Raw genomic sequence first — 21,152 nt, forward strand, 5'->3', positions numbered from 1 at the left:
AATGATTGAAAGGCTATACTGAATGATTGTAAGGCTATACTGAATGAGTGAACAGGCATAATTAATTATTGTACAGCTATAATGAATGAATATAAAGATATACTCAATCACTGTACAGATGTACTGAATGATTGTACATCTTCACTGAATGATTGACCATCTATACTAAATGATCATACATTGTACAGCTATAGTGAATGATTGTACAGCTATACTGAATGAATATACAGCTAAACTGAATGATTAAACAACTATACTGAATGACTGTTCATATAGACTGAATGATTGTACATCTATACTGAATGACAGTACAGCTATATTGAATGATTGAACCGCAATACTTGATGATTGTACAGCTTTACTTATTGATTGTACAGCTATATTGAATTATTGCACAACTTTACTGAATGATTGTACTCCATACTGAATGATTGTACAGCTGTACTGAATGAGTGTTTAGCTATACTGAATGATTGAACAGCAATACTTAATGATTGTAAATATAGACTGAATGATCGTACATATATACTGAAGGAGTATACAGCTATACTGCGTGAGTGTACAGCTACACTGAATGATTGTAGAGCTACACTGAATGATTGTTCAGTTATACTGGGTGATTATACAGCAATACTGAATAATTGTACAGCTATACTGAATGATTGTACAGCTCTACTGAATAAGTATACATATATACTGAATGATTGTACAGCTATACTGAAGGATTGTACATTTAGATTTAAAGATTGGACTTTGTAAATGTTAGGCATAATATGCAAAGAAATTGACTAACAGCCTTTCCAACTTACAAATCTGAGATATGCAAAAACGTTGTTGGTGTTGTTCTTCATTCTTTAAGATAATTATGAATGTACGGGAATGCTTGCGACCATAACGTTCAACATCAAATTAGTATATAAATTTAATTAATAATGGAATATGAAAAACAATATGATAAAAAGATTGAATGATTTATAACATATGTTAAAATGGCTAGAACCTTACAGAAAATGTGTACGTCCAACTTCGACTGTATCGACGCTTAATATCAATATTTCTTGAGATGGTGTTATGCGTTTTAAATTTGAGTCGTTAAATTGGCTGTAGATGTGTAAAGCATTGCTTAATCATATATAAATGATAGGCGTTTTTACTGATTTTCTATAGATGTAGACGTTGAATTTACACAGATCGACAGCATATTGAGGTTTGTGGAAACTAGACAAATTTAATATGAATTTATAAATCGGCGTACCGACTATTATGCTTGCTTTTCGTAATTTTTTCGGCATTTAGCTGTAGGCCTTAAACTTAAAATGTAAGTCGTCATTATTAAGCAAAAAATTCAGCTATGTAACTACTATATGTATAACTGATCATGACCCAGGAAGTTTATGGGGGATTCACGTATAGTAAATGAACCGGATCGTTGCATACCACGTTGTGTATGATACCGGTTGTGTGGCCAACGACAATTTAACGGCTTACACCGCTAGTAGGAAAATTATTTGAATACCTTAGCATTGTATTCAGTAATTAAATTATATTTCTTCCCAAATATGTATGCTGACTTAAACAATATTTCACCTCTATAATCAATGGCTAAAGAAGTAATAATAATATTCGTTTTAATTTGTCAAACAAAATTGAAGTTTAATTTTTTTTAAACAGTTGACAAGGAAAACGATAAAACACTGAAGAGCAATATCTACATGCTGTGTTTGGTAAAATAAAGATACGTATGGTATAATAAAGATACGTTCCATGCAGACTACGTCATTGAGATTGCCTTTTTTTAATCCACACTCGAAATTAGAACATCAACTTTACACAGGCAGTCGTAAGAATTGTATTAACATATATGTTATACTTAATTATAATGTATACACTAATTTTCTATGTTAATAGGGATCCATCGATCATCTGCCCATGTCAAGATTAACATGCATTTCTAAATTATTGTTACACTCTAAGAGCGCTTGTGATTTTAAATAACTTCAATATATTATTAAAGACGAATATTGTTTGCATTCCCAGTGACGCTTTCGCTTTTAAAAGATTTTATAAGATTATCTTTTCTCTTCTCTTGGTTGGCAAACATTAAGTGAATGTCAAAAATTGGCTTGTGAGTGTGACCTTGACAATTGGCCTTATTTGACAAATAATCACAATTTCTTTGAATGGAAAATACCCGTGTCGTCTTCATCTAAAATCAGAGCAACTAAGGAACTTACAAACAAAGTGTTATTTTCACATAGAACCTCTTTCAGTCACCTTGGTTTGTCAATGAACATACAGAATATTAACATCGCGCCACGTTATGGCAAAAACGAATGTTTCAACGAATTGTAATATTCCTAAATACATTATTTAACAGGTAGTGATGTATCTTACGTTTGTACACAATTGAATCATAAGTCATGCTAAATGGATATGTTGATTAAATATGGACACATTTCAACTGATGAAGTCGTATACATTAATGACGTATGCAAAATTGGCATCAGATTAATAAACGACCACAAAAGTATTATTTATCAAAGCAAAACCAGAATTTCAATGAACACTTCAGATACTAACTTATTGACACATCGTGTGCAGTATTGAAGGCTGCAACAAATTGCTAGAATAATGTACTACAACTATTAACTAGCGTTTACAAATCTAAAACAGAACAGTAATGACCTGCGCCAAAAAGTAAATTGGTGCCTTGATCTTATAAAAACAAAGTACTAATTCAATAAGAAATCAAATCTCCTGGCTAAACATCCAAACGGAACTTAACAATACACATTTGTGCGAATTATTTATCTACAAAAAACATACACATTTGGTAATGATTAATACATTAAGCGATGTTGTTTCTGTCAAATGACAATTTATCTTCATTCGGGTTCACATTTTATTCTAAAAATGTATTTTAAACCCTTTCATCTGGAAGCGGAATTCTAAATAGAAACTGATAGATTGCTTAAAATTGAATTATCGCCATGTATACGCACAATTTCCATCGCAGATAGCTAATGAAACAGAGAAAGCCATCTAAATTTGGACTATCACAATTAATATATGTCAGTTTACTACCGTCAACATGGAAACAAAACAAGATGCCGGTCATACAATATTGAATTTAATTATAAACATGATTAGGCACATTTTATATCACCAAGTAATTGTTCGTCTTAACTCAAGGCATTATCAAAGGTTACGGAGTATAACTAAGCCACACATGCATTAAAAAACAACATTAAATTAAAACAAGCGAAATAACATTCCTTGCTTAGGAAATTGTTTAATAGTTTGGTGTGTTGTTTAATACTCATCAATAAAAAAAAATAAAGCGTTTGTAACACTTTTATCAATAGTATTATAAATCATTTTTAAATACGCAATACACTTCAACAGCCTGAAGTGTACGAAGATTTCTTTCCAAATGTCACGATTTCGATTACCGTTGAAGGAACTGTTTTTACATCTGTTTTTTTACAAGTTAAATTATAACAGAATTTTCAAAATATAAAGTATGTGTGAATAATTATTTATTGATATTACAACAAAAGAACATCTTAGGAGAAGTTCTTTTGAGTACATGATAAAAAGTAAACATGTTTTCGATCCGACTGCGCTGTTGTTTCAATCTATGGTATATATCAACAAATATAAATCTGACCAATTGTGCAGACAATTTTTAAATGTTTCACAATTTTATAATTGCAGTGGACGTTCTTTATAATCCGGAATTATTTGTCCCTCCTACAACAAAAACAATGTTTCGTTTACATGGTTTTTGCACCCTACATATGTTTTATTTGGACGAACATAAAAGGAAAGGTGAAAGTGTCTATCCAGTAAATAGATCTTTCGCACGTGGACTAAATAATAAAACACCTGACAGCAGTTATTCAACGGATATTCAGAGAAAAACTGTAATAAAGTTTAACTTAAAAAATGATACAATTTAAGAAGCATCGAGACTTAATACAATTGCAAAAATATTACTTATGTTGTAGTTAAACTTTAATTATGTATTAAATTGCTTAAGTGTTCCTTTTCAGTTTCCGGTTGGATTTCAATTGCATACCCTGAAGATACAATACACTTAAACTTATGTTAATTATGAAAACATATGGGGATTGTTTTGTTCAGTATGCATTGAAACATTTTATACACCGAAGAGTTCATACGGTACATGTGCTTATAAGTTGAAACCTAATTCAAATAACTTTAAAACACTAGGTATTCTATAAGGAAAATATCTTTGAACTTTCTCTGTTTCGTTGCAAAATGAAAAAAAGGGGGGGTCCTCATTAGCATAGAGGACAAATTAAGCCTTGAACAAAATATATAAACAAGAGATCTCAAATCGCCATTGCTCTAAAAAGCAATAATATCCGCATATATTTAATGCACAAAATCCCGTGCAATATTCTAAAATAAAAATTGGCCATGAAAATTTAAACATATTCATATTTATAGAAATCATTCGTTAATACTGTAATGAATCAGAATGCATATGCAATTAAACATTCACTTATGGGAAGCATTTTTAAGATACCAAAACAGGTTTAAAAGAAACTCTATCTTTGATTGTGGTCATTCTGTATAAAATCGCAGACTATAACATCACAATTTAAAGAAAGCATTTAACAACAAATAACTCAGTACATAGAGATAAGTATGGCAACATAAATTTTACTTTCTTTAATTTATCATGAACCCACAATTAAATATTTAACATCATTTTAAATATATATTGATCTTTTTACATATCATTAACATAACGACAAAGTTATTATTTTCCAACTAAACTTGCATAGAAAGAAAAATCAAAACAGGTTCATAAATAATAATGCAAATGTATTTACCATGGTATAATCTGAATCTCTTTTTAATGTGTCAATCCTCTCACCGGTTCTACACTGAAAGCAGTAGCCTTTATATATTGCGAGTAGTATTATCGATCTTCTTTTGGTTTGCAAATTGCATCACTATAACAATATGCACATATTATTGGCAGTCGTCTCAAATGAACGCCTGCAGAGAACAAAATCAACACGAAAACTATTTACTGTATACTAATTCTTTTTATTTATACCGCATACTTAGATTAAAAACGGGCGGTGAAAATATGCTTTGGCAAGGCATGTCCATCAACCAACGAATGAGGACCAAGTCTTTGGAATGTCTTTATCGAATGTCAATCAAAATCAGTTTCGTCATTTGATAACTGAACGCCTTTAAATGCGAGCTGGTTCATTTTTCCTTTTCATACCCCAATCATGCTTCTTTGCACGACAACCCTCTGAATGCACAAACGTTTTAGATATTTATTACACATGCACATCTAAATACGAAGCCACGGATCAAAACCATAGTTTATTCCTCACGACATCAAGAACTTATTTGATCGGCATTACAAGTTTTAAAATAATATTGCGAAAGCGAAATTTTTTATAAGCTCATTTGAGTACCGAATGATTAAATTTAACCGCACTGAACATTTATTAAAATCTGCGCCAAAAATAATCAAAGATTGTGTTTCCCAAAATCGTTAATCAAGTCTGTCAAATGATGCATTAATGGGATTTCGTTATATGCAATATGTCAATAAGATGATTACACTGCATCAATATTGCACCCACGCGAAGTCTTAAGGATAAAGAGCATTTTTAAATAATCTTCGAGCGTCCTATTAAATTGATGTCAGTATTAGTCTTAAATTATACGAAACTCGCGCAAACGTGATGACTGTTGTTATGATTCATCTTCGGACTTTGATCATTTGCAATTAGTCTTGTTATATTGTTCACAATTAATAATTTTGAAATTTTCATCATCTGTCATTATTATTATATTTTTATCATGCATAATTAGGGATACATTCCAATAATACACTTATGGTCAAAAGTTCTATGTGATATGTGTATGTCCAAATTAAAAAATAGGTAGCGCTAATGTAAACAATTCACAACAATAACGTGCTTTCATTTTTTTTGAGTGTATTTATTCTATTCATATTCAAAAGATACATATTATATTATATTATATCTTAAACCTTTTAAGGTAAGAGTTGTAAATATTAAATTTTGAATAACCATGTTGCGAAAATCTCGCCGGACGCATCAATGCAATCCATATGTATGCATGCGAGTAACGTCGGTCGTGGTAGCAGTCGCCTTTATATAAACTTTAGTAATACCGATCGTTATTTTATTTGCTTTTCACTTCAATACAACAATATGCAAATGTGATTCACATTACTCTATGCAACTTATTATACCGCATACTTAGATTAAAAACGGGCGGTGAAAATATGCTTTGGCAAGGCATGTCCATCAACCAACGAATGAGGACCAAGTCTTTGGAATGTCTTTATCGAATGTCAATCAAAAATAGATATTTATTACACATGCACATCTAAATACGAAGCCACGGATCAAAACCATAGTTTATTCCTCACGACATCAAGAACTTATTTGATCGGCATTACAAGTTTTAAAATAATATTGCGAAAGCGGATTTTTTTATAAGCTCATGTGAGTACCGAATGATTAAATTTAACCGCACTGAACATTTATTAAAATCCGCGCAAAACTAATCAAAGGTTGTGTTTCCCAAATCGTTAATCAAGTCTGTCAAATGATGCATTAATGGGATTTCGTTATATGCAATATGTCAATAAGACGATTACACTGCATCAATATTGCACCCACGCGAAGTCTTAAGGATAAAGATAATTTTTAAACAATCTTCGAGCGTCCTACAAAATTGAAATCAGTATAAGTCTTAAATTATACGAAACTTGAGCAAACGCGATCACTGTTGTTATGATTCATCTTCGGATCATTTGCAATTATTCTTGTCATATTGCTCACAATAAATAATGTGGAAGTTTTATCATCTGCCATTATTGTTGTATTTTTATAATACATAAATATGGATATATTCCAATAATACAATTATGCTCAACAATTCTATGTGATATGTGTATGCTCTTTTAACTTATAATTGCAGTTATAATTATTCTTTAAATATATCTAAAATAGTGTAAAACACTTTTTGGAAGATGTTTGATAAAGCTTCTCACTTATTTTTTTTTTAGAAAGTTATAAACTTTTGAATTGCAGTTATTGGTCTTCTTTTAATATATTTAACAGAATTTCAAACCCTTGTTGGTATATATATATATGTATAGGCTTTGACACGAACAGAAGAAAAGGTAAGAAGCAATATTTTTGGCAATTAATTTAGAAATTATATGAGATTCTTTGCAAAACTACTAAGATCTTTTCGTTAAATTACTATATGAAATAATGGCACAGTGTATGAATCAATGTATTTAAAACTTCTAATTTAATATTGCAAAACGGCATACTGAAAAATGGCACTGTCAATTTATAGCCAGCGGTTTTTAATAAGTTGTTTCACAGGTTACAAACCCATAGGCATGTTCTCCCTTGACTTGGGTAAGCAATGTATTAAAGAACGTTGAGTTTCGTGATAATTCAAGCTTTGAACCCATCAAAATGACGTGAACATAATTTCATTCATTGATTTTTTTATCAGATACAAATATTACAAATCTATAAAGCTTAGCTTTGAAACAGCTTGAGATATTTGTTACAGGCTTAGTGCCGTCTAACATTTATAGACAGACGTGTTTAGTCTCGCAACTGATTAAAATGTTTCTGTAAAAAATATATAAAAAGATAAAAAAAAGTTTTTATTTTTATTTTTAATTCATGTTGACAATTTGAAGAAATAATTATTTTATTTATGTTTCGTCCGCCTAACGTAAGTTGAAAAACATTCTTATTCAACAACATATTAAAACTTCTGGCCTAATTGCGCATTTAATCATGTAACTACAATCTTTTTTGACGGTCACCGCAAATACAAAACAAGAACACATGGAAGCACATTGAAACATACAACGTTTCTACATTGATATTTATTTAAAGCGAACACAAATATAATATTAAAGCATGTTTACAGTTGATATTACTTAATCTTATTAAGGTTTTATTTTTTTAAACGAATTTGCAATAGTTTAACACCTATACAACTCTCTCCTCCCCAACGTAAACGCTTCATTCTGACATGACAATCCGCAAATGTAACATGTTTCCTTATATCGCGATAAACTCGCCTACATGTGCAAGTGAACTCGCAAAAGCAAAGATGATACTGAAACTGAAATGAGAGTCGTTTACCTAAGGAAAACACTTTTTAAAATGACTAACATCCACGTTTGTTCTAACATAAAGAATGTATAATTTCTATAATTTTATTAACAGTCTTCTAATACGTAACAGCAAGTTCGGCATGATTTTCCCGACAGTTTTTACACAGACGAAACTGCTGTCAAAGTATGACAATTCTTAATGAATAACAATAAAATAAAATATTTATGTCAAAACTATATTACCATTTTGTCCAACAATTGCAAACAATGTCAAGTCCGCCAGTCAGGAATAGCCGCACTTTTAATGACTCTTAAAGTAGTGTAGTTACGACCAGTCTTAGATAGAACAACACATCTAGACATATCAGCAAACATCCAAAACAAAGCACCAAGCCTCATATGACATCTTCGCAAAGTGTTATAAATTAAGTAAATATTTAAACTGCCTCCAACCTCAACATGGAAATAAAAGTGCCTTACTATATCGAAATTCTAAAACAGAATGGATTGTTTTAATGACGGCAACGAAAAGTTTCCGTTAATATTTATTGTGAGCAAGAAAAACAGTATACTTGGATACTGAACAAAATTAATAAAACAGAAAATAAATATACATTTAATCAAGTCGCACTAGTAAATAACGTGGATTTACAATTAGCCCCGGTCAACTGGTTTGCACTTACATTGGTGCATCGACAAGCGTTTTTCATTTTCAGACTCGTCACACACAAAACGGTTCAAATCTGTAATGGTTAAATAGATACGAGCATTTTTTCGATCGATATGCAACACTTATGTGCTTTGTGTTAGTTGATAAAACTTATCTTGATAATTTAAAACGGCGAACACTTGAGGAATTTTTTAAATGCAGTTTGAATGATGGATATACAGGATTCACAAGCTACGCCACATTTATACATAAACCAAATGTTTACATTTTCAAGTATAAACACCGTAAACTAGTGTGACTAAACCTGCAATATGAATGAGACATTCAATGAATGGATAAGACTGACAGACAATAAGGCTGTGCAAAAAAAAATTGGGGTATATATCAAAATGTACTAAATTGAAAAATAATTAATAATCTGTATCCTTAAAAGTCATTTCTATAGAACTTTCTTTTTTATATTATTATTCCAAAGATTTATCTCTACGGAAGCATTTTAGCAATATCTCGTACAAAACTTGCTTCTGGTAACGCAATAATAATTATCGTTTTAAAAACTCCAAAGATAGTTAGTTTTGAGAAAAAATTATAATGGTACAAAATAGTGTAACCAAAATCTGTAATCCTGTCCGTCTCTGGGACCTTTAATAATTGGCATTTCCATCAGTCTATTCTATGATTACAATGATTTTACCAACGCGAAGTTTTACAGATTTAATAAATACATAAATCCCCAAACGTCAAAAACTTGATGACTGTAATGATTGCGAATATGTTTAGAATTTGCTAATTTTGCAATGCACATTAAAACATATATATTAATATGGCCTGTCTATAACCGTAACGGATATGCCAACCAAAGTATTAGCAATTATCCAATGAATATTCAACAAAAAGTTGATATAGACCGTTCCAGAATCGATAAATTGACCGCCGCCATATTGTCAGTCACGTGACTGTCCGCCATTACACTTCTGCCAACTTCTGCGAGTCAGCGATTCCAAAAGCCAAAGACGTAGCGAATACCCGCTTCGCCGATGTCGGATAAATAAATTACTTAATGAATTATTTTCAGGCGATTATCACATTTTTTGTTGTTAAATTGATTGTTTGTAGTTGAGATTGATTGTTACAAATAAAAAAAATAAAATGCTCTTGTGTGTTTGTTTTGAGTGTGTGTGTAAACAAGTGGTAATCATCGGCGAAAATATTATTTTGATTAGACATTTTACTTATAACTTGTTACAAACAATTCACGCATGTATTGTCGTGTTGATTTTAATAGCCGCAACATCAAGCAGATTATACTTATTAAAGATTCTCGCGCAATTAATTAACGCTGTTTGAAATGGGTAAAACTCTATACTCTAAAATCATAACATATTGTTTTAAGTATGGTATTTTTGATACCCCTTCCATTATTTTTTTTGTTCTAACTGAAATCAGATATAAACAAATTGTTGTTTGGATTTAAATTTAACTTTGTGAGCTGGAATTATGTCTCGTACAAAAACCCGAACTTTTGGGAGAGTGATATAGATCTTGACGATCGTTTAGGAGATTATATGGAAGATGGAGAGAAAGTGAATATATCTAGTTGAGTAGATTTTCATCTTTGGAATCATTTAACAGCTATAAACTAAAAATCTTAAAAAAATGTATGTTATAGGTTTATGCAGTAACGCAAAACATATAGATAACGACGCTTGTTTAGTCAATTAATCGAAACGAAACTCCGAAAAAAAAAACACCTAAATAATATTTCAAAATATATTATTTAGTGCCAAACGAATTTATTAATACATTTATTGGCATCTTAAAAAACGCGTCATTAGCATCAAAGTAAAGATTATCTGAAGACTGAAAGGCCGACAGTTTGACACAACAAAGAGCTCTATGCATAAGCCGTATTATTTTTTGCAGAAAAGCTTCAATAAATTACAATAATAATACATCTAATTATCAAAATATAATTATGAATGGCATGAGTACGCTAGTGTGATAAACACATGAGTGATAGAAAGTGTAAGGGGTGCATTGAAAATAAACGTACTACAAAGCCCTATTAAAAGCGAAGTGCATGACGGTATTTACATGTAATTTTAATTTGATGGGTTATGTACAGAGAATGACGCTATTGAGGAATATTAACATACAACTGAAAAACACAACTTCACATTATGCAAATTGAACTGTGTATTCATGCATATTGAAAACTCGTTACTAGTGAGTATGAGTGACAAATATCTAACATTTTAACACACATATATCTTTATACATATTTTTTTTTAAAAACATTATTTACCACCGTTGGTGTCAAATGTAATTTCTTGTTTTTACGATGTCGATTGTGCATTGCCGTAACATTCAATCTTCATACGAAATGATGTAGTTTTAATTAACCGATACCCGCTAAATACGTTAAATGTTATGTTTTTAGGTAATTTTTATAATTATTAAATACGTTTTTTTTTCATAAATTAAACCAGGGATTAAACGGGCTAGTATCTTCACGGTGTACAATTTCTGATATTCTATATTGGACATAACTTTTAATTTGTACAATATGTAACATATCTAATGTACGCAACTGTTAAGTATGTCGGAGGTAAATTATTAAACCCAATGACTGCATAATACTACCAGAAAGAGAAGACATGGTGGCATCATCAATTGTGTTTAATGACCAGACTGTCATCTGCCACCCAGTGTGGTTTATGACACCCGGGATGACACCATGTTGTTAGTTAAGTCCGGATAATATCTGATCAAAACGAGATAATCGGATTATGCAGAACAAACGGGCAATACAACACTGGAATGCAAAGGATTACGCGATTTTAAGATTTATGCAAATAAATATTGCATTTAATTTGATTAAATGTTTTTTAATGTGTCAACGTGTTTATTTTCCTAGACAAATACCTAAAAAAATGCATGTTTTTCAAACATTTTTCTGTTATAACACTAGCTTAACATCAACTCTAGCAGAAAAACTTTATTTCATACAATGTGCATGACAAACAAAAAAGTTTTACAAAAAGAAAAAAATTCATCCGTTGAATAATCGGTGCTCTCTTATAGGTTACAATACACTAAATGATCGCTTCATGTAGGGCTGTACTCTCTAAAAAAATATCATAGTTGACAGGAAGGCATGCTTTACACTTTTTACCATTATTCGGGTGTTATCTTGCGGAGATAATGGTAGGGCATGAATAGGTGTTCACTACTGAATCCCTGAAATATGATACACTTGAAGACTATAGTAAACCATTGCACAAGAAAAGGTTTCATTCCACTAAGAAACGGCCGAAAAAAACAGTTGCAAAAACAGTCGATTTTGATTTGTGTCAAGTTCTTTCTTGCATTGTACATGAAATATCTTTTTTATTGCATACATCGATTCCGCTTAGAATAGCCTTTAAGAAAAGGTATGGTTATGGGGGTCTCTATGTGCAAAATGTTGCATTTATTTTCGCTCAAAGTTGTCGCTTTTACATTGAATTATATAGGAAAACTATTTAGTGTATTATGACCTAAAATATGTTACCGGTTGTTAGGCAGTAGTGTAATGGCGGACGCGGAGAGTATTCAGGGGAGATAATTGGGTAATGACTAAATTCTGGAACGGTCTATAAGCGTATCCTTCAAACTAAACGGAAATAGCGGTAACATTAATATTAAAACGGCAGATTTTTGTTTTTTTCGTCCGATCGTCTACGGAGAACCTCATTGTCCTAACTGTGTGCATTCCAAACGAAATTATTTGAGTGATTATATATAATGGATATTAACGGAATTACATAACACTCGCTTAACATTCAATATAACATGGGTATGCAAGTTTCAAGTTTAGGTAGTAATTCGATTGAAAATCTTCATAGACACTGAATTTCAATTTTAAGCAATGATGGGGGTAATTTCATCTTAAATATATTTTTACAAAACGAATACAGTGATTGTGTTTAAAATATATCTACAACCTTAAATGCAAAAATTTAAATATCTTTCTCTCAAACACTCTCTATCGCCGTCCCTCCCGCCCCCTCCCTTCGCCATTCCGTCCCTCCATCTGTCAGTCCGTCACGTCTTCTCATTCTCTCTTTCTATTTCTGTCTATATTAAAAGCCACACACCTTATTTGGCATAGAAAATTTAAGTATAAATAAGAAACATCTTTTATCTATGCCAATTAGAATATATCTGGTGGTTACAAGGTATAAATCCGTCTTTTTTGCGCGCTAAAACTTAAAAATAATCGCGCTTGTCGAAATGGACGTTTACGTCTAGAAATCTTACTTTCGGTTTTAAAAGCGGTACCGTTTAAAAAATGATAAATTACTTGCTAACTAGGCTATTGATTTAATTGTATCTATGCCAATTATAATATATCTGGTGGTTACATGGTAGAAATCCGTCTTTTTTTGCGCTATAAAACTTAAAAATAATCGCGTTTGTCGAAATGAATGGACGTATACGTAAAAGTGGTATCATTTGAAAAATAATAAATAACTTGCTAACTAGGCTATATATTTTATGACAATATTGCACACTTTCAAATTGCATCTATATGTATTGATTAAAATATATTTTATTTCATAGTCAGAGGCAAGGTGTGTGGCTTTAAGCACACTGCAACTCCTACTCTCCGATGAAACTTACATTTGGAACCAGCCATGCTAATTCTGAAAAACTGTTTTTATTATCATCGGGAAATAGTGTGTATTTTTATCTTTCTGATTAAAACTTGTTTCTTTTCATAAAGATTGAACAAAACTTATTTGCATGTTTAATTCCTATTTAAAATGTTTAAGCTATTTTTTATTATGTCCTCCTCCTAACTTAATATGACAAATACCATTTAACTACTTTTTAAAACCTCTTGCCTAAATGTACATTTAATCATGTATAAACAATCGAAAATACAAAACGGGAACTTGTTGAAGTACTTTCACAAAGATAGAATATCAATGTTCATTTTTAATTTCAAACAATCGCAAAAGATACTATTCAAGCATGTTTTGCATTTAAAAACAAAACTTAGTCTTTAAGATTTTCTTGTATTTTGTAAATCGGTTTTGCAATATTTTAATACATATACAACTTTATGCTCTCCAACTTAAACGCTGAATTCTGATTAGATATTTCGCCCGTGTAATGTTTGCCTCTATCGCGATACACGCTACATGTGCAAGTTTACTCGCAAATGCAAATATATAACTTTAACTGAAACGTAATTAGTACAACAGAAACAAATATTGAAATTACAGCTTATTTCCACTTATGTTTGAATGTAAATAATATATAGTATTTTCATCAATTCATTGGTTTATTAACAGTCTGTTAATTCGTAAGATTAAAATAAGGCATGATTTTCCCGACTAATTTGGAAAGATAAAATTCTGCAAAAGTATATACAATACTTAAAAAATAATCATAATGAAATATCAATGACAAAACTATATTACCTTTTTTTCCAATAATTGCTAACGATGTCCAGTCTGCCAGTCAGGAATAACCACACTTTTAATGAATCTTAAAGAAGTGTAGTAACATTCAGTCTTATATAGAACAACACGTCTAGACTCTTTTTTTATTTTACAATTGTTTGCTGATGTCAATGATATATTGCAAGATGTTTACATTTATTTTGATAAAAGTACGCAAAGTATACCAAGGCATATCAGCTAACGTGCAAAACAAAGCACCAAGCCTCATATGACATCAACGCAAAGTGTTTTAAATTAAGTCAATATTAAAATTGCCTACAACCTCAACATGGAAACAAAAGTACCTTACATTATCAAAACTCAAAAACAGAAAAGTTTGTTTAATGACAACAACTCACAAGTTTCCGTGAATATTAATTATATAGTGTAATGTTTCGTTTGACATGTTTCACTGTAAATTACAAACTTCCATTGGCTCATGTATTTATAAAAGATGCTAGAGAAACGATATCAACATTCTCGCTGAATAAGGCTATTGTCTGGTTATTTTCCACGTTTGTTCATTCGCGATGATCTCAGTTTCATACACTTTGCCGTATGTTATTATAGCATGGTTTATGTTTTAACCCGCATAGCAGTATTTACTGCTTACTATTTTTCATGATGCTATGTATTTTGTTCTACTTGAGGGCCGCCATAACCCCATACACGTTACTTTCAGCACTGCGGACTCGATTTGGGGCGGGAAATATAAGTTTGTGACAGAGTGCGAATTACTGAAGATCAAATGACAATTGAAATACATAATTGTATAAAAACAAAGATGAAGATGAGCAATATGAAGGTTACCAAGAATTTTATTTATTTTATGCGCATTTTTTTTTTAAAGAATATCATTTAAGTACGTATTTACGTGTTTACATACAATTAAAAAATCCCTGCATATATCACATATTTGGCAAACCAAAAAGTACAAAATATCAACGAAAACACGTTCATAAATAATAATGTAAACTAATTTACCATTTTGGCAAACTGCATCACAATTAAATGTATCAGTCCTCACACGGGGTATGCATGTCCCTGTACATTGTCTACTAGCAGTCGCCTTTATATGAAGCGAATAGTATCGATCGTCATTTTCTTAGCTTATTACATCGCCATAACAAAATGCACACCTTATGCATGCATACTTAAATAAAACACCAAAACCCGCTGTCTGTATAGGAATTTAGTTATCAGACACACCGTCAATAAAGAAGGCCATGGATATCGAATGGCTAGATAGCATGTCAATCAAATCAGTAAAATAGTTGGATATATCGAATCAGCCTCATAGTTTGATAACATTGATTGTTCCCTAAGAATGCAGATTTAGTTTAATGTTCTTAATGCATCACATTAAGCAACTTATAATGTCACTTCGAAGAGATAACCTATTGTCTCCACAAAACGATGAAAATCTTTGGTACACAGGTAAATTGATTTTAATCTTAAATACGGAAATAATAAATAAAAGCAATATTTTCCTTCAAGTTGTATGCACCGACAATAACGTTCATGTGAGGCATTAAAAGATAAAATTAATGTTTGGAGAGCGAAATTAGTATGTTTTGTTTAGCTTAAGCAGAACTTGATGATTGAGATGTGGCTTATACTTGTATCGCGGTTTCGATTTAATTAAATCTGGAATAAAAATGATGCCAGGTTTTGTACCAAAATACGCCAATCATGTTCGTCTATTGAAGCTTTATTTCTTGACAGTTTAATTCCATAACTCTATATAACGATTACACTGATTGCACCAACGCGAAGTTTGAAAGACTCAATCTTTATAATACGTATTCAAACATAAAAAACAAGCCATAAAATGTCGTTCAATTACCTTACCTTGCATTAACTTGCATAAACTTGATTTTGGTAGTCTTCGCGTGAATTTTGGAAATTGCTAATTTTCAGTTAACATAAATTAATTGTCTTAAGTTGTTTATAATAAATAACGGCTGGTTAATATTAATAACGAAAAAACCAAGAACGTCATTTGAATATCGGCAATAAGTTTATCTTTCAAATTAAACGGAACTAGTAGTAATGTTAACATTAAGAGACCCTATAATAAGTATGACAGATTTGTATTTGTTATATAATTTTATATCATCTGCTGAGAACCACAATTTTTATGTTCCATTCTTTTTATTCAATATAAGACATACAATATATACATGTATATGATCATAAAACAAAGTGAAACCATGTTCAGACATGTTATACAAGATATGCTAATATATACTTTTTTGACCTTGTGGTTTCCTTTATATTAAAAAAGGGTTAATATGTATTTTTTCTTTGGGTATTTAAAAAACAAAAACAAAAAACAACAGAAAAGTTATGAGTAAAGATGAGTTGCATTAGGTTGGAAAGCATACTGGACTTGTTTATGAAAGTTTAATGTGTTTCCATTTTTGTTCAAATATATGAAGTGTATCATTGTTTATGGCTATTTCTTTTTCAATTTGAGTCTTCAGTTTTAAATAATTGATAAAACAGTTTATTGTAGGTATTTGTTTTCTGTATTTCATGCTGAATATAAAATATTTCATTAATATAATGATGTAATTAACCTCATGTATTTTGAAGGTATATACCCCTAAACTGATGTCTAAGAGAGATAGTTTAACATGTACTTGTTGTTTCTCTAGAAAGGTTGTCAACTGATTCCATAGAGATTGAATATATATTTACACTCCCAGAAAAGGTGTTCTATTGTTTCAATATGTTCACTACACATATCACATAGATATGTGTTATATATGTTGCACTTAAAAGGATTTATTATTAGAGTTATTTGTAGCTATGATTCTCTGGATGTATTTATATTTAAAGTTTCTCAGTGTGCTATCAGTGTTCCTTTTTGTTAGTTTGAGTTGGTTTTTATCCTTATGGATATTACCAGAAGTACAAAGCACATGCAATATAACATCGGTATTACAGTTACAAGGTAATGTAGGAATTTAAGAGCTTAATATAAACCGGATTTAAATTCCAATTAGTGATTGGAGAAAATGCATGCATCTAAATACAAGCAATGTTATTTTTTTAATCAAATTTGCCAAAAGGAAGAAATAATTGTTAATTTGTGTTGCATCGTTTCATCTAACATCCAACATTCTTATTCAACAACTTTAATAACTAAGAATATTGACCTTACTGCTCATTATGTCATGCATCTACAATCTTGTTTGACGGTCATCGCAAATGTAAAATAAACAAGAACACGAGAAAGTCCTTGAAAAAGAGAGCTTTAAAGCTTATTTATTTTAAGCGAACACAAAATATAAAATAAAAGCATGTTTACATTAAAAAATATATCACTTAGTCCTTAAGGTTTCTTTGTATTATTAAACGATTTTGTAATATTTTAAAACCTATACAGCGTTCGGCTCTCCCACTTAAACCCTGCATTCGTATATGGCATTCCTTCCATTTTTGCTTATATCGCGTTGCACATGCTACATGTGCAAGTTTACTCGCAAATGCAAATATGAAAATGAAACTGAAAGGAGATTCGTTAATCAACGAAAAAAATCAGTTGTAAAACTTTTGAAAAGTACAGTATATCCGCGTATGTTGTTATTTAAAAAACATATAAACATTTTTTAGAACTTCATCGGTTCATTGACAGGCTGCTTAATCGAAAGTGTTACTTAGGCATGATTTTCCGACTGTTTTTACACATACGAAATGCTGACAAAGTTTTCTTAACAAATAACAATATTATGAAATAATGATTACAAAAGTATATTACCATTTTGTCCTACAGTTGCTAACGATGTCCAGTCCGCCAGTAAAAAATAACCACACTTTTAATGGATCTTAACGTAGTGTAGTAACAACCAGTCTTATATAGAACCACACGTCTAGACTCTTAATTTTTTATCTTAAAATTTGCCATGATATATTGCAAGATGTTCACATTTATTTTGCTGAAAGTACCATCGCGATGTATTCCATGCCATATCAGCAATCATCCAAAACAAAGAACCAACCCCCATATGACATATTCGTAAAGTGTTATAAATTAAGTCAATGTTTAAATTGTCTTCAACCTCAACATGGAAACAAACGTGCATTACCATATTGAAATTCTTAAACAGAATGGGTTGTTTTAATGACGACAACGACAAAGTTTCCGTTAATATTTATTGTATATTGAAATGTTGTGTTTGACATATTTCACTGTAAATTTGAAACTTTCAATGGCTCCACATCAACACGTCAAGTGAGCAAACTGCAAAAGCAATTTGCAATTTTGATACTGTACAAAATAAATAAAACAGCAAAAAATGGACCTTTAATCAAGTCGCACTTGTAAATAACGTGGATTTACAGTTAGCCCCGGTCAACTGGGTTGCAATTAATTTGATACATCGGTACGCGGTCCTTATTTGTAGACTCGTCACACACAAAACGACTAAAAACGTTAATTGTTAAATAGGTACGGACATTGTAACGATTAAGCTACAACAATAATTTGCTATGTGTGAGTTGATGAAAACTTCATAAAAGAACAAAATTGAACACGACGGTTTCTTGATAAACTTAATATATTGTACGTATTGTGTTCTGTTCGCTATGTGCTGCGTAACACGGATGTTACGATCTAGTGAAAGCGTTAGTTTGAATACGTGAGAGTACATTTTAACATATAACTGCTATTGAAATCGTTCAATTTTGAACCGACATCATCCATATAGTATATTCTTATTGCAAAACAAATTAAAGGAGCAATATTGCGGACACGATCAATACATCAAAATAAAACAGAATGCACTGTCTGCATTCATTTGCATAGCTATATTGGAAATAAAACGGCGAAAACTTGATGCATTTTTAAAATGCAGTTTAAATGATGGAGTTGCATGATGCAGAAGCAAAGCCGCATCCATATATAAACAAAAGGTGTGATTGTTTCAAACGAGCGCCGTATGAACATAGTTGGCGTCGCACTGAAGTGCGGCGACTCGTATGTAATACATTTTTGTTTCGCTTATGGGAGGAGAAGTTATTTTACGGATCAATGTATATATTTTTGTTGTCAGAATATCTTGCATAGTGGTGATTTTTTGTGTAATTTAGTGTAAATAAGTACTTCATTTGTGCCTATAACATTTACTACAACATTTATTGCCAATAATGCAAAGCTAATTCTTTTAATTAATAACTGATCACAGGGACTGGGCAATAATAAAAGATCACAGGGACTGGGCAAATACGCGACCCGGTGAAACTTTCTGGTTTTGTATAAAAACAAAACATAAACAAAATATATTTATTTTGTGGTTTTTCTAACAATAGCGCAGACTTTTACTGTTCGAGTTTTGGTTAACGCGTATTTTCTTCAATTTTACAAGACGACAGCGATAACGCGGTTTATTGCTTTATTGATAACCGTTACACTACAGTCACTTATTAATATCTTAGTTAGAAGGTGATTTTTCAAGCGGTTCCGTAGTGTAGTGGTTACACGCTCGCTTCACATGTGAGAGGCCCAAGGTTCGAGTCCCAGTAGAATCAAATTATTTTATCTGTGTTCTATATTAACTTTTTGTTTTGATTTAGACATTTAAGTTTAAATAAATATGCTGTTTTATTGTAACCATTTTTTGTTTTTATTATGCCCATGAAATATATGTGTGAGAAGGTGAGGGGGTTCGTAAACACATTAAAACTTTTACAGTGTTTTTATGTCAATGAGTACTCAACCCCTATCGTAAATGAGCAACGTAAGAATAAGTTCAGAATCATCTCCCCTTGAAGTTGAGAAAAATATTAAATTACGCTTACAAGATGAAGCAGATTTTTAAAACCTACACAGTTTTGTTCCATTAATGAAAACTGCACACGGATGCCAGTAAAACAAGAAACCGTCGGAGACGGGTGATGCTCCCCAAAGGTTTTTTTGTCACAATATTGCACTATATATTCAGATAAAAGGAAACGTCTTGAGGGCCCAGTAGTTGGGGGGACAAGAATTTTTTATAGAAAATTTCAAAGGGCCATTACTCTGTGAAAAAATCATCCGACCAAAACCCGCTGATAATATGCACATCTCCTCTTGGTAGTGAAGCTTCCCATAAAGTTTCATTGAATACCGGTCATTAGTTGCTGAGAAATAGCCCGGACAAGAATTGCACTATATATACAGTTAATGGAAAATTTCAAAAATGTCAAAGGGCCATAACTCTGTGAAAAATCATCCGACCAGAACCCGCTGATAATATGCACATTTCCTCTTGGTAGTGAAGCTTCCCATAAAATTTCATTGAATTCCGGTCATTAGTTGCTGAGAAATAGCCCGGAAAAGAATCGCACTATATGTACCGTTAATGGACAATTTCAAAGGGCCATAACTCTGTGAAAAATCATCCGACCAGAACCCGCTGATAATATGCACATCCCTTGGTAGTGAAGCTTACCATAAAGTTTCATTAAATTCCGGTCATAAGCCCGGACAAAAATTGTGCACGGACGGAGGGACGGACACACGGACGGACGGACAGACGAAGCGGTGACTATATGCTCTCCCCAAAATAAATTTTGGGGGAGCATAAAAAAAGGAAACCAATGTAAATCAAATGAACTATGAAATATTTGGGGGTTACAACACAAAATCATAGATAATGGTTATTTGGGGGTTATAACACATCATAGATAATGGTTATACCAGTATCTTTTTCTACTTTGTTTAAAATAATCGGCCAATATATTAATATTTACAGTAGAAAAAAATCGTTACATGTAACTTAATTGAGTGCCTTTTACACTGAAATTCCCGACGCCCTTT

At 31.5% G+C, this 21,152-nt stretch overlaps 2 protein-coding genes across 2 annotated transcripts in view; both read right to left on the bottom strand.

Moving 5' to 3' along the window:
• Positions 1 to 15,469, bottom strand: part of LOC127836997 (G surface protein, allelic form 156-like) — a 32,352-nt gene extending 16,883 nt beyond the window's left edge. The window contains exons 1-2 of the mRNA XM_052363689.1: positions 15,332 to 15,469; positions 4,866 to 4,919 (exon numbers count right to left, since the gene is read on the bottom strand). Coding sequence (XP_052219649.1) covers positions 4,866 to 4,919; positions 15,332 to 15,349 — 72 coding nt within the window. The 5' untranslated portion in view covers positions 15,350 to 15,469. The remainder of the gene's footprint in view (positions 1 to 4,865; positions 4,920 to 15,331) is intronic.
• Positions 1 to 21,152, bottom strand: part of LOC127837001 (MORN repeat-containing protein 2-like) — a 69,488-nt gene that overhangs the window by 27,765 nt on the left and 20,571 nt on the right. The gene's annotated exons all lie outside the window — the stretch shown is intronic.

This window comes from Dreissena polymorpha, chromosome 7 (genome assembly GCF_020536995.1).
Source record: "Dreissena polymorpha isolate Duluth1 chromosome 7, UMN_Dpol_1.0, whole genome shotgun sequence".
Lineage (NCBI taxonomy): Eukaryota > Metazoa > Mollusca > Bivalvia > Myida > Dreissenidae > Dreissena > Dreissena polymorpha.